Genomic DNA, 17483 nt, shown 5'->3' with positions numbered 1-17483 from the left:
CTGCTCAATTGGACCACTCTCTTCACACCCACGATGACACACTGAAGATCATGAAAACCATCATCTACTTCAGAGCCCCCTCAGAACTGTGCCCCCACCACATCTTTGACCGAGTTAGCACCACCAATGCCCCGAACTATGCCGCACTCTCAACTGCTCCATCGAGTCTGCCACCTACCTGGCAGAATGCAGCGAGAACCCCATTGCTGAAAAAACCCTCTGCTGACCCGACAGACCTCAAGAACTATAGGGCCATCTCTCTGCTCCGCTTCCCAGCCAAAGTCATTGAGAAAACCATCAATGCCCAACTCACCAAATTCATCTAAACCAACCACATCTTGGACCCCCCAATCAGCCTTCTGAAGTAACAGCAGAAGAAAGAACACACTCCTTGCAGCAATGGACAACATCCACACTCTCATCGACTGAGGCGAAACCGCAGCCTTCATCCTTCTGGACCTCTCTGCTGCAATCAACACAGTCTCCCACCTCACCCTCTACACTAGACTCCACTACGTTGGCATCTGCAGCAAAGCCTTAGAATGGATCCGCTCCTTCCTCCCCAGCCAAATCCAGAGAGTCAGACTACCACCGTTCTCCTCAAAACAGGCAGATTAGCTGTGAAGTTTCTATGGGCTCCTCTCTGAGCCCCCACTGCAGGAAACTGCCCTCTTTCTTGGCATGGTTACCCCCATTTTCTGCCTGTTGTCTGTATGTTTGACTGTGTCTACTGGGTTCCTGCTAACCAGGACCCCAGTAGTTTTGCTCTCTCCTCTAAATTGTACCTCTTTCTTCCCACAATTGGCATACTGGTCCCCCCCATGTAAGTCCCCTGTATATGGTACTTAGGTAACCAGGGCACTGGGGTTCCAGGGGATCCCTCTGGGCTGCAGAAGTTATTCTGGCACCAACAGGGAGCCCATGCAAAGGGTTCCGCAGGCCTTACCATTGTAGACTGAGTGAACCGGGTGCATACACCTGGTTTCACTACAGATCACTACACCAGGTCACTGTAAGTCACCCCTATGGTAGGCCATCTGAGCCCAGAGGGCAGGGTGCAGGTACCTGTGTGTGAGGGCACCCCTGCACTAGCAGAGGTGCCCCCACGATCTCCAGCCCCATTTTACTGGACTTCATGAGTGTGGGGACACCATTTTATATGTGCACTGGACAGAGGTCACTACCTATGTCCAGCTACATAATGATATCTCCGAACCTGGGCACGTTTGGTATCAAACATGTCAGAATCATACCCCAATACTAATGCAAGTATTGGAAGTATGATTTCATGCACTCTGGGGGCTCCTTAGAGGACCCCCAGCATTGCTACCACCAGCAGGGTTTTCCCGGCAGCCCAGCTGCTGCCACCCCTCAGACAGGTTTCTGCCCTCCTGCTGCTTGCTCTGATCAAGCCCAGGAAGGCAAAATAAAGGATTTCCTTTGGGAGAGGGAGGTAACACCCTCTCCCTTTGGAAATAGGTGTGACTGGCTTGGGAGGGATTTCCTCCCCAAGCCACTGGTTTGCTTTGAAGGGCACATTTGGTGCCCTCTGTGCATAAACCAGTCCACACCAGACCAGGGACCCCCAATCCCTGCTCTGGTGTGAAACTGGATAATGGAAAGGGGAGTGACCACTCCCCTGTCCATCACCACCCCAGGGTTGGTGCCCAGAGCTCCTCCAGAGGGTCCCTGGGTTCTGCCATCTTGATTTTAAGTGGCCAGGCCAGGAAGGTGACATCAGAGCCCCCTCCTGATAGGTGCTTACCTGGTTAGGCGACCAACCCCCCTTTCAGGGCTATTTAGGGTGTCTCTCTTGGGTGGGTCCTCAGATTAGGCTTGCAAAAGTCCAGCAGAACTCCTCTGCTTCGACTCTTGACCTCCCAAACTGCGACTGAACCCTCCAGGAACCTACAAACTGCAGATCCACAAAGAGACTCTTCTGCAACATTTTATCGAGAGTTCCTGCCAGCTTTCCAACAGTTTCCCCGTCGGGCATCTACAGAAGACTCCAACTCTTCAGCCTGCAAAAGAAGAAGTAATCTCCCTTGAAGTGAAGGAGTCACTTCCCTGCAACCGCAGGCACCTGCAACAAGCGACGACCGGCTGCGTGGATCCCATCTCCTGCTAAGCTGCGTGGATCCTGCAACACAGGTGGTGGTCCGGAGTAATCCTCTTGGTCCTTTCTGCCCGCTGTCCAACTTTGGTGGAGGTAAGCCTTTGCCTTCCCACGCAGGACAGTACCCCCGTGCACCGCGTCTCTTGCAGCTGCCACGGCTTGTTTAAATCTCCTCCAAGGGATCTTCAGGCGACGTGTAGCTCCAACCCCAGCACTCCATCCTGCAAAGCACAGCCTCCTGCGTGGTTCTCCTGCAGTGTGGGATCCACTTTTGTAGTGCTGCGTGGGCTCCTGTGACTTTTGTGTCCCCCGTCCAGTGGGACTCCTGTGGGTGCTGCCTCTGCTCCTGTGGACTCTCTGCAACCCTGAGGGTCCCCTGTGACTCCTCCTCGTGGGTTGAGTCCTACTTGGCCTTGATGGTCCCCAGCAGCACCTCTTTTCTACTAACCACAAATTTGACTTTGCCAAGGCTTGTTGGTGGAAATTCTGCACAGACACCCGTCTGCAATCTTCCTTCTGGCGTGGGACATCTTCTGCATCCATCTGGAACTCTTCCCCAGCTCCTGGGCTGCAGTGCTGACCTGTTCTTCAGTACCGTCGACCAACTCCTGCATCCACAGCTGGGTGGGTAGGACCTCCTACTCCTCCTGGACTCCACTGTGACTCTTGGACTTGGTCCCCTCTTTCCACAGGTCCTCTTTCTTCAGAAATCCACCGCTGGTTTTCTTGCAGTCTATTCTGGGTGTCTTCTTTTCCTCCTTTTGGGTGGTTTGAGGAAAATCCAGTGTTTTACACCTGCATTCCTGGTCGCTGGGGGATACTGTGTTACTTACCTTTGTGGTTCTCTAGTAATCTCAGCTACCCGCTACACATTTTACTTACCTAGGTGGGGTACCTTATTAGCATTCCATTTTTTTAGTATATGTTTTGTGCTCCCCAAGGATCACTATTGGTTATTACTGTTTGCACTGTTTTCTAATCTTTTCTATGCCTATTTCTGATTGCTAGTGTATATATTTTGTGTATTACTTACCTCCTAAGGGTGGGTCACCTGTCTAGTAATTTGTGGTGCTTGTTCCAAAAATAAAGTACCTTTATTTTAGTACAACTGAGTGTTTTCTTTCATGTGTGTAAGTGCTGTGTGACTACAGTGGTACTGCATGAGCTTTGCATGTCTCCTAGTTAAGCCTTGGCTGCACATCCACAGCTACGTCTAGAGATCCTGGCTTCTAGAAACTGCCTACACTTAACTAAGAGGGGATACCTGGACCTGGTATAAGGTGTAAGTACCACAGGTACCCACCACACACCAGGCTAGCTTCCTACACCTACCCTTGTCAACATCTACATGGCCCGCTTACTAACATCATCAAAAACCACGGACTCAACATCATCTCCTACGCAGACAACATCCAGCTGATCCTCTCCCTCCTTGACGAGCCTACAACCGCAAAAAGCAACTTTCACAATGGAATGAAGGTAGTCGCCGCCTGGATGAAGGACAGCTGCCCGAAACTCAACTCTGACAAAACGGAGGCCCTCATCCTGGGTTCCACTCCCTCTGCCTGGCACCACTCCTGGTGGCCCTCAAAGTTTAGAACCAATGATCCCCCTCCCACCCACCAAGCGACCACGCATGCACGCAACCTCGGCATCATCATCGACTCCTTGCTCTCAATGAACCACCAAATCAACAGCATCTCATCCTTGTGCTTCCACACTCTCTGCCTGCGCCAGACGATTTTCAAATGGATCTCGATCAAGTCCAGGAGAACAGTCACCCAGGCCCTTGTCAGCAGCAAATTAGACGACTGAAACGCACTCTACGCCAGCACCGCCCAAACACTTCAAAAGAAACTGCAGAGAATCCAGAACGCCTTGACCGGACTCATCCTGGACATCCCCCGCGGCAGCCACATCTCCAGTCACCTGAGAGACCTTCACTGGCTCCCGATCAACAAAAGAATCGCCTTCAAGCCCCTCATGCACACATACAAGGGCCTCAACAATACTGGACCCGCATACCTCAACCACCACCTGACCTTCCACATGCCCACCCGACACCTCCACTCTGCACAACTGGCCCTAGCCACAACTTCAAGGATACATAATAACTCAGCTGCCGGACAATCTTTCTCTTACCTTGCAGCAAAGACCTGGAACGCTTTCCTGCTACACCTCAGACAATCACCCTAACTACCTCAATTCAAGAAGGACCTCAAGACGTGACTCTTCGACTGAACTCCTTCTACTCCCCAGAGCCTTGAGACCCTCACGGGTGATTAGTCGCACTCTACAAGAACCTGGATTGGTTCATTTCAAATATGGCATGCACCCGACACAAACTCAACAGCAGGAGCTCTGAAATAAAAGAGATGAAAGCTTTGGAGAGCTCCCGGATTTTTTATACCCACTGTTTCTCAATGGAGGTTTGTTTTTGTCAATTAGGTAAATATTCAATTAGAACTAAAGTTTACCATAGTGGGATACACTGACCCATAAAATCTGGCTCCTATATTATTGGCTATTATCTAGGTTTGACCACTGTCTAGGGCCAAGCCAATAATATTGGCTTTAGTGGTTGCTAAAGCTTGTTGCACAAGGCTTTAAGCTTAACAAAAGAACAATCTGAAGTACTGTTTTGCTTTTTCTTTTGAAAGGTTTGTGGATCTTCTAAGTTACAGCATGGAACATACATTACTGTTCAGCATAATGGTATCTGCATAGGGAAATACAACAACATACTCCATCTAGGAATATTCATAATTGTTGTTACTTACTAAACTTACCAGAGGAAAGGACGTCAGTTCTTCAGCACTCATAGTGCTTAGCTCACTTTTGGAAATCGGGAAATTTGGAGGCAAGAAATACCGTAAACAGTTTCTGAAATAGGAAACAAACAGAAAATACATATGAAGTAATGTGTCATCCATTTTTGTCACGTAGGGAACCAGTAGCGTTTCTCAGGGAACAACAAGTAACTTACCTTTGAAAATGCCCTTCCTGGAACAGACTATCTAACCACAGATTCCTCTTCTTGTGAATTCCTCCCCCAGGCACCAGACTGGATCCTGAGAATTTTTATAGCAATTCCCTCACATCAGTAGGTGTGGCATTGTGCAGCTTGATCCCACCTGGATGTGACGTATGAGTTACTATATCTGCTCCACCTCCATGTGCTGATATCAATTTCTTTATGATTTTTGTCTGCACGGTCGGGAGTGGAGCCCACACAACTCAAATATGCCATTGTGCAGATCTCTAAATATGGATGTTGTTAATGTTGACCTTATAAGCCCATTCCAAAGAACTGGGAGGGCCAGTAAGGAATCTCCATTAGAGTCTTACCGGAAAAGGCGTTACTGACGGTAAGTACCCTGTTCTTCCAATAGAGGCCTCTAACCACAGATACCTCACCTTGTGAACAGATACCAGGAAGTACCTCTTTAAAAGCCTCTGTTTGAACGTTGCAGATGGACTCAGGAATTCTGGGTGCATTGGGATCAGCTGAGGAAATTATTCCTCGGTATGCAGACTGGGGAAGAGAGGCACCTTGACGCCCCTGCGACTTCTGAAGATCGAGAGCAGTGGGATGGGGAGGTGTCCCTCTTCGCCTTCCCTTGCTTCTTTTAGGATTTTGACTTACTTGATGATTCACTGTAGTGGCCTCAAGAGCAGGAACACATCTATGCCCTCGATTTCCATCAGAACTGACACACCTTTCTTTGGTGTACAGTGATGTAGAGTTAGCTTTCAAGGTCCCAGATTGCCTTGGGGTTCATTGGGCTCAGGCACCACAAGACGTGAAGTCATGCGACGTGATAGGGCACAGTAACTGATTCATCACTGTGATTTCATGGCTGGCCGGAGGCGGAGGAGGACCAGACAGATTGCCTTTGATACCCTGGCTAAATTTAACGGGGGAATCCCCTGTCCAAAGTCCGATGGAGGTAGCAGGGGAGGGTGTTCTTGCCTACCTCGTGTGAAATGGTAGAGATATCACCTCTTCCTTGTGTTGTTCTTTGGTGGGGCTTTTTTGTCTCCTGGTGGATGGAAGCTACTGTTAACATTCACTGTTGGTCTGGTATTTCTTCAGGGATCAGGGTCTGGCATACCATTCAGGGCACTGGACTAAAAACTTTCACTATAAGTTGATGTTGTACTTTTACCATTACGTTCCCGTCTACATCTCTTCCAGAGACTGGAACTTTTGAGGTCTTTTGAAGCAGTAGTTGGGTATAAAATGAATTATGATAAATCTGAGGCTTTGAATCTCACCCTGCCTGATACAGAAGTAGTGAAGATGGGTGCATCCCTCCCCTTTGGATGGGCTAAGAACTCCATTAAATACCTTGGGTTACTGTTGGAAAGTGGGTTACTGGCAGTGGTAACTATGAACCTACCACTGGCACTAAGGCCACTAACCAAATATAGGTTCAGTACAGGTCCGAGTAAATTAGCCCCTTGCTCAACCCTTGGTAGCTATAACCGAGCAGACAGGCCTAACTTAGGAGACAAGAGTGTAAAGCATTCAAAAACACCAATACAATAAATAAGTGAGACACAGCACACAATACAAATCCCACACCAATTCCAATGTAGGGAACCAAAGACATGCATTTTAAAAGAATAAACACTTTCTAGCGCTTAGAAACACAAAGTGCCAACTTTACCAAAATTCTCCAAACTTCTCCAATCTTCAGGAGGCATTTCCTAAAGTCCTCCTTGCAGGTACAGAGGGTCCAAAACACAAATCCAAGGGTCTGGAATCTCCTGGATGGTCCTTGGAAAGTTGGACCACAATTCCTGCAATGCACCTGGCTAAATCCTTAAAAGTCCATTGGATGCACTCCAGGCTGGGGACGTCTGCTGGGGATGATGCTGGTGAAGCTCTGTTAACCTGCAGCTGCAGGGAGTCCACTCCTGAGTCCTTCTTGAAGCAAGGCACCGTCCCCAGGGATGTAGTACCAGATTGGGCAGCAGGAACAGTTCACTTAGAAGTGCAGGCCCAGGGTGCAGATCCAGATTCCAGCAGGGCAGTCCTTCTTTCTCTTGTAGTTTCAGGCAGTAGATCTGAGAGGCTATGCACCTCTCACATATTTATTCCCAGCTCCTGGGCATCAGGAAGGGGGGCGCCCAACCAATAGAATGCAGAGTGACGCCCAGATGCATGACCACTTTCTGCAAAGTGTGGCATATTCCTGCCCCAGAAAGCACCATTTTTCCAAAATCCATGATGTCTGAAACTAAGAGCTGACTAAACCATCCTCCAGTGTGGCTCATTTCCATAGCTCTCCTCCTTCTAACATCTGCAAATTCCTTCCAGAAGGTGGGGGCTAGGTGATCTGGCATTCTCTCCTGTCTTGCTCTCCTTTGAGGCTGTATGTTTTATTACCCCTCCCCCTGCTCATGCATTCCTGTGTAGCCCCCGAGCTGCCCTTCACCAGATATGCTCTCCCCTGGACAGCCACTTATCACTTAATCAAGCAGCTCTGCTAATCCTGTTAGCACTGACCAATCAGAGGGGACAGTCAGAAAGAAAAGCCTTATAACTTATTTTCTGTACAAGTTGTGATAAATTCACCAATGTCAAATTGCTGGATTTATCAAAACAAATCTTTTAAGTCCTTGAATTACTTTTCCGCACTTTTCCTTACTATTATTACCATGAAAACACCATATAGCAATGATAGCCTATGAAGGCAAGTATATATAGTAGGGGAAAATGAAATGATCAGTTTTCCCTTACCTGGGTTTATAAAACTTATTTTATGAGACTCCTGCTTATGGTTACATGACCCCACGCCCCTGGGATACCTAGAGGAGATCCTGGGGTTACCTAATATGTGAACTAAGGTAGATCATCACATTTAAAGTGCCCACAGCACCAAAGTCGAATTGGGACACCATTTCCATGTAAGTGCAGTCTGCATTTTAAAATGACAGAAAACCTTCAGCAGTGCCCACATGCAAGGGGCAGCAATTCTGCTGGGTCTCTACTTCCATGCCCTATTATGTACAAGGGTCTTATAGGTAGTTGGCACCCCCCTTGCCACATTGTTTACTAGGGACCTACAGGGGTTGTCATGCAAATGGTAGGAATGTAACTTTTAAAGACCGGCTGCAAGGCAGGACTGCATTTAAAAGGAAAGAAAGCACACAGCAGTGCACACATGCAAGTGCAGAAATTCTGCTGGGCCACTAATCTCCATGCCCTATTATATAGGGGCTTATAGGCAGATTGTACACCCTTGCCCTATTATATACTAGGGACTCACAGGGACAATCGAAAGGGTACCCTAATACCTAGTGTACTCTACTACAAGTGTGTGTTTTAACATAGCACTGGCCTGGGTCTGGCTAACAGAGTCCAGGGCACAGTCCGAGTCAGTTATCATCAGCACCAGTCAGCAACAAACAAATGGGGATGAACAGGGCAAAAAGATGACTTTGCAACAGTTACAATTCCAAAGACCTCTGGAGGGGTCTTCTCTAATAACTACACGCCCACCTGATGGAGTCTACAAAAAGGGTCTTGGGGATACCTTATTCTTTCCCGGAGAGGAAGGATGAATGCAATAAAAAAAGCCTATAGTGCTGCACTCACTTTTTAGGATTCAAGTGCTTTTGATTGGGTTGGACAGAGCATATTTAAAGGAAATTCAACAACAATGGATCCCTTAGAGACTTTTAATCCAACCTAGGGACGTGTGGCAAATTACTGCACACAGTGTTCCTCAGTTCTATGCATCTGCCCAACTCAGATTTTCGACAGTATGGTCCGTGTTCGAATCTGAAAAGAGCTGGGACAAAGTGGGCCATGCTATAATTCGCCAACCCATCTGGACTTAGTCTGGGGCCGATAAGCAATTTTGGGCCATATGTACGAACACATTTTCCCATTAAAACAGAATGGGAAAAACCCTTTGCTACATCTGGCTCATAGTCCCCTCAATTCCTACCTTAGCACCCCTGTGAACACCACTTTGAGAACAAGGGATACATATGTCACGTCAAGCGGAATGCTGACGCCTCCATCACATTACATTACATGCCAATCCAATATAATGGTACCCTCACTATGGAGGGACAGGCCTTTCAACAAATGGAGGGAAGAAGGATGCCAAACGATTCTGGATCTGTATGATGAGCCATTCCTTATGTTTTCTTTGCAATGTAAGGTAGATTCTGATCTCCTAGAGTCTGGACATCTATGCTACGCTCAGATCTGGCATTTGGTTACCCACTCCTCCATTCGTTCCACTGCCACTAGGGATAAAACTCCATTTAAAATCTTACTACCTAAACTTGTGGGCACTGGAGGCCAAATGTAGGAAAATATGATTTGCATTTTCTAAGTAGCAACCCAAAAGAAATTGCTATTTAGGAAATGTAAAATGATATGTATGAATTTACCGATCTCCTAAGTGTAGGAAACGCTATAAGGATATCGAAATTAGGAAATCCCACGGCATTTGCTCCAATGGGTCAGTTTTGCATTTCCCAAAATAGCGATTAGGAAATCAGAAAAGCAATTTTAGGAACTCGCAATTTGGGAAATGCAAAACCACGGATGGCTACGGGCAACAGACCACCGTGATGCACCCAAAAAATAATGGTGCTCTATTGCACTTTAATAAAAACATCTTTGAGTGCTTTTTATTACATTTCACATGATTACCATCAACTTGGAGACAACAGTCATAGCATTTCCTAAATGCCCAATTTGCATTTAGATAATGCTTTGTACATGTGCTTTGGAAATTGCAAATAGGAAATCCCCATTTGCTATTTCCTATTTGGGGATCGCAAATTGCGATTTATACTGGATAGAAATTGCAATCAGCAATTCCCTAAAGGGCTTTGTACATCTCAAAAGCCCATTTAGCATTCGTCAATGATCCGAAATAGCGATTCAAACCGTTATCAATGCTAAATGGCTTTGCACATCTGGTCCTAGTGGTGCTATTTCCAGACTCCATAGGCAGCTGTTAATGCAAGAATTGTCTACTGCCTGGAAACATAATAAGGCGTGGGGAACAGGCTCCTGGGAAACGGATTGAACCTAATTACTTGGAATGCCTGGGAAGAGACATTTATTTATTCATCTTCTGCACTGTTGTTGGAAAGGGAAATTCACTACAAAATCTGGTTCTGGATGGCACTACACTCCCTCCAGACTATGCATGTATGATAATGCATTTCTCCCAGGAGCTGGAGAGCATGTAGAGCTTCGGTGGAGGTTGATTTGATGGGCATGCCCCAAGATCCAACCCTTGTGGGAAAAGGCAGCTGACACGATTAAAAGCCTATTTGGCTGTCTGTGCCCGAAAGTGATGCTTTTGGGCCTATAACCCTCAGAATTTAAGACTATGCAGAAACAGGAATAGTACATAGTATTGCAATGTTTGGGATCTGTCAAATTGACTATCAACCATAACTAGAGATCTGCAAACTGTCCACCACTGATATCACTGACATCACTGCCTTTAGGATATTCTAGTGATGGAAAAACTGAATAGCAATCTGAATGCCACTCACCTACTTTATGAGACTAAATTGAACCCTGAATATGTCATACTGAATGGAGGCATATTGCACTCTGTACTTACCCTTCAATGGAAGGCTTTGGACATTACTGATTAAGTATGGGTGTTGTGTCAGCCCTCCTCTATATATTGGAATATTAATCATTTGTAATGCTGAACTGTGATCTACGCACTACAGGTTGTACTACTTAGTGGATATGTTTGTGCAGGGGGCTTGCCCTCAACAGCTGCGGTTTGAAGGGGAAGGGTGCAGCACGAAAGGCTTGGTACGTTTTTCTTTATTAATTATTTAATTGCTAACATGTACATTTTAGCTGCCCATGCCTAGCTTGTAACTGCATGTTCCTTTAAGGTGATGTGACTCAGTGGATGTTCCATGTTAGAAAAGTTTATAAAAACATGTTGCAAAAAAACAAAAAACAAAAAGGTTTGGAAGCGATCTCTGAATGGAGGCCAAAGAGGTCTGTATGACCTCTTTCATAAAATGATTAGTCCTTTCCACTAAACCATTAGTTGCTGGCCAGTGCAAAGGTGTTTTATCTGACAAATATGAAAAAATTCTAAACTTCTAACCATTTGACATCAAAATGTATTCCAGTCGGAAACTTTAAAGATTCCTTGCAAAGCAAAAATTTAAGGTATTTATCACATCATCAGCGGTGGCACTACTATCAAAATCACATGGATCCATTTAGAGAAACAGTTGAATAAAAGCATTCTCTACAACTGTTCACATAACTCTCAACCTGAGTGATTTCTAAGCAACGTCTTGGAAGCAGTGTAGGAAAGTGCCCGTTTATCACATTTTCACCCTCATTTTTTGCTTAGTAATTGATGCAATTTTGACTAAAAGTGCATTGGGTTCCTGCTACCCAGGTCTACAGTGCCAGATCTATTTCACTAAAACTGTGCAATTGTTCCCCAATTGGCAATACCTTTGGCCCCTATGTAAATCCCTAGTAAATGGTACCCCTTGTAACGAGGGCATGGGCACCCAAGAGGGCCCCCAAAGGCTGCATCATGTATTGTGCCACCCTGAGGGATCTCTCACCTAGCACATGCAGACTGCCACTGCAGGCCGTGTGTCTTGGATCAGCTGAAATGTGAAAACATGACATAGGAAACAGCCTGTGTATATGTCCTCTAACAATGCGTTAAATATATGTTAATCCAGTGGCGGCTCCTCAAGTAAAGGCGGAGGAGCGTCTCCCCACTGGCCAAGAGGCAGCAGCTATTGTTTAATTTTTCAGCTGCTGGCTGGGCTTGCATGTGCAGGGCGCGGCCGGGCCATGGGAGGGGAGGAGGAGGATTGGAGTGCACTTAAACGTGCGCATGGCAGTTTGGCCGGCTGTCTCAGCCGGCCAAACTGACATGCGCACTTAGGTTTCTCCAACCCAGCTGTGTTGCACACCTGAGTTAGAGAAACAGCAAAAGACTCCCATGCGCTGTCTGAGCAGCAAACCAAGCTGCTCAGGCCAAGCCTGGCTCTGCTCTCATGCTAGGTTTAGCATGAGAGCTGCACCAGGATTTTGGGTTGGGGGGGGGGGCTGTGCTGGTGTCCCAAGGACGGCTGGCTATCATCAGGAGCAAGAGAGAAGAGCGAGACGGCCGGCAGCTTCAGCGGCAACACAGGTAAGATTTTTGTTTTTTTCTAATTATTCCCCTTCACCCCTGACGATCTGTGGCAGCCCCCACTGTGCAAGTCACCCATACAGCAGGCCTTAAAGCCCTAAGACAGGATGCAATATATTACTTGTGAGAACAGATATGCCCCTGCTATATCTTTGTCGATTCTTAGACACAGTGAGTGAACAGGAAGCCATTTTAAGTACATGTGCTGGGCACTGGTCAATAAGAGTTCCCCAGCTACATGATGGCTTCAATGAAAGTAGGGATGTTTGGTATCAAATATCTCGTATTAATAAACACTCAGTGATAGATGTATTAATACATTCACCCAGAGGGCACCTTAGAGGTGCTCCCTGATAGTCTACTAACCACCCATGTGGGGGCAGACTAGTTTTAGCTACCACCAGACAAGATTCTGGCCCCCTAAAGTTAGAGCCTTCCCTCTTAGGGGGGTCAGAGACAAAGCCTGCTGTGGGAGAGGTGTTTACACAACCCACCCAACAAGATGGCATGCAAATTTGCATTCTAAGGCAGGGGGCTTCAAAGAAGCCCACCGACATCGGAATGCAGATCTGGCTTCACTCAAAAGGAGAGATGCTGACCATTCTGCCCCTGGCCCATTTTGCACCGGGACAGGCGGGAAATTTAGTAATCAGAGGTATGTCCACCCCTAAGGTCAGTCCCACCTGTAAGGTGAGCTGCTTGATATGGGCACCACATTTAGAAATCTGATACCTTGGTGCTGGCAGATGTTGGATCTCTGGGCAGGGTTATGCCCACTTCCCACAAAAAGTGGTCATATAGGGGATGTAGTGAACCCAGGGTTAAGTAGCCCATTGGCTACTACCGTACACTCCCCGAAATGCCCATATATTCAGTTTTTAGGGAGTCTCTGGCACCAGAAAAGCGGATTCCTGCTACCCTACGAAGAAAGACACTCAAGAGTCGCAAAAGCAAAGCTCAAGAAAGTAGCACCTGTCTTGGCCCCAGCCCTGCCAGCCTGTGTTCCAGCCAATCTGCGCCAAAGTCAACTTGTCCTGCAAGCTGCTGTGCCTCCAAAAGCCTGGGAGTCCTGCTTGTCTTCAACAAAGACCCAGGAACTCCTGTGGCGTAGCAGAGCTGCTTCACTGCATCTTGCAGGTACCCTAAGAGACAGGAGAGGACTCCAGACCGCAAAAGCCCAACACCTGAAAGCACCACTGCACCGGTGCAGCCTAGCCCAAGTTGAAATGGGCCAATGGTGTCAACGCAGTTCCCTAGCCCTCCAGAGACCAAGTGCACCTTGGACTTGTCCACTGTGGACTTGCCAACGCCGCCTGTAACCTCTGCCTGCAAGCCCCCCTCAACCCAGAGTGCTCCTTGTTGGGAAAACCAGATGCCTCAGGACACTTCTGCACCCATCAGCCCTGGCCCATGGAGAAGAGGACTGAAGGTGTCCCTCTGTCCCCGAGCATCTTAAGACTTGAACCCACCTGCTGGTTCTCCTCAACTGGACTTGCTGTCCAATACTGCAGCCTCTTTTCAACTGGACTGATCCCCATTGACCAACACTGGGCACCCAACGCCACACTACACCTCTGTACCCGGCCGCCCCAGTGCCAACTTGTGTTACCTGTTGGTGTGGTTCAGACCCCTCCCAAGTCCAGGAGATTGGTTCTGTAAGTCGCTGTACTGTACCTGTTTGCCGTATTTGTTTTTCTTCCATAGGATAACATTGCAGCTTCCAAAAATTGCAGTAACTGTCAACTTTTTAAAATTATAAAGATTTTTCTTGCAAAACATACTTACCGGATCGTGTTGATTCTGGTGCCTAAATATTCATAATAACACTTGATATTTTTGTGAATTGGTGTGGATCTCCTTCAAATCATATGTCTCATTTATTGACTGTGTTTGCATTTGCAGAAGTCTAACACTCCTCTCATAAGCCTAAGGCTGCTCGGTCACACTACCCTCTAAAAAGAGCACCTTGGGATTGCTTGAGCAAGCCCCTGTTCACTAGCAAGGGAACCCCTGGACTCTTTGCACGATAGATCTCATTTTGATATATCATATAAAGAGCCAACTTCCTACATTGGTGGCGCAGCGGTAGGATACAAGACTTAACATTTGCTGCCACTCGGTTGATAAGTGATACCACTAAGAAATGTAAAATTGTCTTTTGTGAGGAAATAAAATTCCAATCTTCGATTTTTGCTAAATGGTTTAATAAAAGCTGTAGGGCCTTGTGTTAAATCCTCCAGTCCAAACTGTTTACAATTTAAAATACTTTGGTTAGGCCTTTTAGTAGTTCACTTAAGAATGCTTTTTAAGTTCCAAAAAATATCCAAATTACCTTAAAACCATGACTGAGGCAGTAGGTACATCCCAGGAGCTACAGTTGGGCCCCTACAAAAATCGTAAGGTCCCTCAACTTAAGACACTCTGCCAAGCATGGAAACTTGCCATGGGCCCTAAGTCCACAAAAGGCCATCTGCAGCAGCTGCATGCAGAAAATGATAGAGCCATGGCAAGCAAAGCAGTCCCTCCTTAAAGTGAGGAGGAGAAGGAGGAGGTGGAAGAGGATGATTAATCTCTACACAACGCCACTGACAGTTACACCACTGGAGGGACATCTGGTAGTAGCCCATTAGATGGGGAAAGCGAAGATGCTGAACTCCAGAATCCAGCTAAGAGGATAGAGTTAGAGTCTAAACTCTTAACTATAGAAAAATAAAGAGCTGAGATGGGCCTAGGACTCATCTCTGGTGGCAGCACAATTTTAAATGGGGAGAAAGAAGAAGCTTTTCAACCGTAAGATCCCCAAAAGGATTGTCCCCAAATATGCAGAAGGTGATAATATCACCAAGTAGTTTACAGCCTTTGAGACGGCTTGTAAAATGAGGAAACTCAGCCTAAAGTAATGGGGCCCTCTACTATGGGAGCTGTTCTCAGGAAAGTGGATGGATAGGCTCCGGACATTGAATGAGGTAGATGCTGTGTCCTTTAGCCGCATGGAGGATACAGATCAGGAGTACAGATCAGGTTCAAGGAAACTAGAAAACCCTCTAGTCAATCCTGGGTAGATTTTTTGTCTTCTCAGTCAAAACACTGGGTGGCTGGTTAAAAGGGAACCATTTGCAAGACTATAATGGGCTTTATAATTCTATTATGAAAGAGAATCTGTTAAGTAACTTTTTTTTTACAATACCTGGTAGACCTAGGTCCAATTTTTCCCCAAGAATTGGGAAAGAAGGCACACTACTAGGGTAGCCAAGTCAACTCATGGTGGGGGTGACCAAAAGGAAGGGGTTTCTAAGCCCCCCAAGGGAAAGATGGTGACAAGTCTAAAGATAAAAGCAGATAGTCTTCCAAAGACCCCCCAAAACCTGTCCTGGGGGATGGGTCCGAGACAAGACACAGAGAAAAGGTGAGGATGAGGGTAAAAACTGGGATCCAAGAAGGATTGGTGCTTCATCTGCAGACCTGGAGACCCTGCCTGTCCCAAAAAAGAATCCCCCCAGTGCAGCTGCTGCTGCAATGGTAAGTCTCCAGATGAGATCCCGGGTGGCCCTCGCCATGTTAGAGAGCTCAAAGAAGCAACTTTAGTCTCTGAGGGTGGGGTAGATGTAGCTGCCCTGGCTATCTGGCCCCAGTAATCTGGAGAAGTACAGACAACAGCCTTGTATTAATGGGATCAGGGTTGAAGCACTAAGGGATACAGGTGCAAGTGTCACTATGGTGACTGAAAAACTGATATCCCCAGAACAGTATCTGACTGGTGAAACATTCACAGTCATCAATGCTGACAACCAAGCTAAGCTCCATCCCATGGCATTGGTGTCCTTAGAGAGGGGAGGGTTTAGTGGCCGGAAAAAGGTGGTGGTATCCTATGCAATTCTTGTAGCCTGTCTGATAGGAAATTATCTGGAGCCCTCAGCGTGGGCTGAGGTTGAAAGAAAGACCCATGAAGCTATGCTGTGTATACCTGAATGTGTGTGTGCGAAAACCAGAGCACAATGGAAAGCCCATGGTGAAAAAGAGGTGCTGGAGCCTGGACTAATGGCCACGCCCTCCAAGAGAAAAGGCAGGAAGTCCAGTAAGCCAGCTTCTGAGAAGCCTCCAGCTCAGGTCCCCTTCTCCTCAGGAAGACCTGTCAGCCCTTGAGGGAACTGAGCCCCAGGAACCCAGGCATTATTGCACGGCAGAACTCCTAGGCCTGGGAGGACCCTTTAGGAAAGAGCTGTGTCAGGGACATAGGGCCTGTCCAACTCTTGATAGCCAGAGACATCTACCTCCTGACGAAGAAAAGGGAGATGTCAGTGGCTCCCACAGAACCTACTGGGAGGAGGGACTCCTGTATACTGAGTCCAGAGATCCCGAACCTGGTGCCCCTAGGAAAATGGTAGTTACTCAAATGTATACAGAGTTGCTGTTCACTTTAGCTCATAATATTTGCTTAGCTGGGCACCTTGGCCAGACCAAAACTTAGAGTAGGTTGGAACCTCACTTCTACTGGCCAGCTTTGTTCCAGAAGATGAAGGAGTTTTGTAACTCCAGCGTCACCTGTCAAGCCAGTGGCAAGACAGGTGGCCACCCAAAGGCCCCCTTAATTCCATTTTCTGTGGTTGAGGTTCCCTTTGAAATGGTAGTGGTAACCCCTGGAATTTCTTATATTGTTGATAATCCCTAGACTCGTTTGCAGACTAAGAAATCTAGCTGTGGCTTTGCTGTCCTTGAACCTTTCAAGTGAGGAGTCTGCCTTAATACCAAAGAGACAAGACCCATCAAATGGTAAGTCCATGACTGCTGGCTGGACATCCTGAAAGAACCCTGAATACCGAGCTAGGCATGTCCTCTTTGCAAGACTGAAGTGGGGTTAGCAACCAAATCTGCTGTGTTAGGCCAGATTGCATCACCTGTTTTGCAGCACCCTAACATCTTTTATGAGCTCTTTGAAGTGAGTCTAAAGCGTGTCTGATAGTTTAGGTTTAACAGCCTCAGAAGAATAAAACAAGGCACTTACATATCATCCCATATGACAAGGGGCATTATGGACTTCCAGGCGAAAATACATTTTTTGTGTATTTTTCCACCATCTTTGACTACTGGTCAGATGGGGTGGATGGAAATGAACCTATTTTTGCTACTTTTCCCACTACAGAGTGATATGATGTCACCTCAGGTGGAAAAGAACTGTTGGGGAAAGA

The 17483-nt window shown here is 46.9% G+C and overlaps 1 protein-coding gene across 3 annotated transcripts in view; it reads right to left on the bottom strand.

Moving 5' to 3' along the window:
- Positions 1 to 17483, bottom strand: part of MORC2 (MORC family CW-type zinc finger 2) — a 353542-nt gene that overhangs the window by 35094 nt on the left and 300965 nt on the right. For all 3 annotated transcript variants that reach the window (XM_069214663.1, XM_069214664.1, XM_069214665.1), the window contains exon 25: positions 4906 to 4999. In XM_069214663.1, coding sequence (XP_069070764.1) covers positions 4906 to 4999 — 94 coding nt within the window. The remainder of the gene's footprint in view (positions 1 to 4905; positions 5000 to 17483) is intronic.

The sequence above is a fragment of the Pleurodeles waltl genome, chromosome 11 (assembly GCF_031143425.1).
Source record: "Pleurodeles waltl isolate 20211129_DDA chromosome 11, aPleWal1.hap1.20221129, whole genome shotgun sequence".
Classification (NCBI taxonomy): domain Eukaryota; kingdom Metazoa; phylum Chordata; class Amphibia; order Caudata; family Salamandridae; genus Pleurodeles; species Pleurodeles waltl.
Note: the sequence above shows the minus strand (reverse complement) of the source record. Positions and strands in the feature narration are given on the sequence as shown.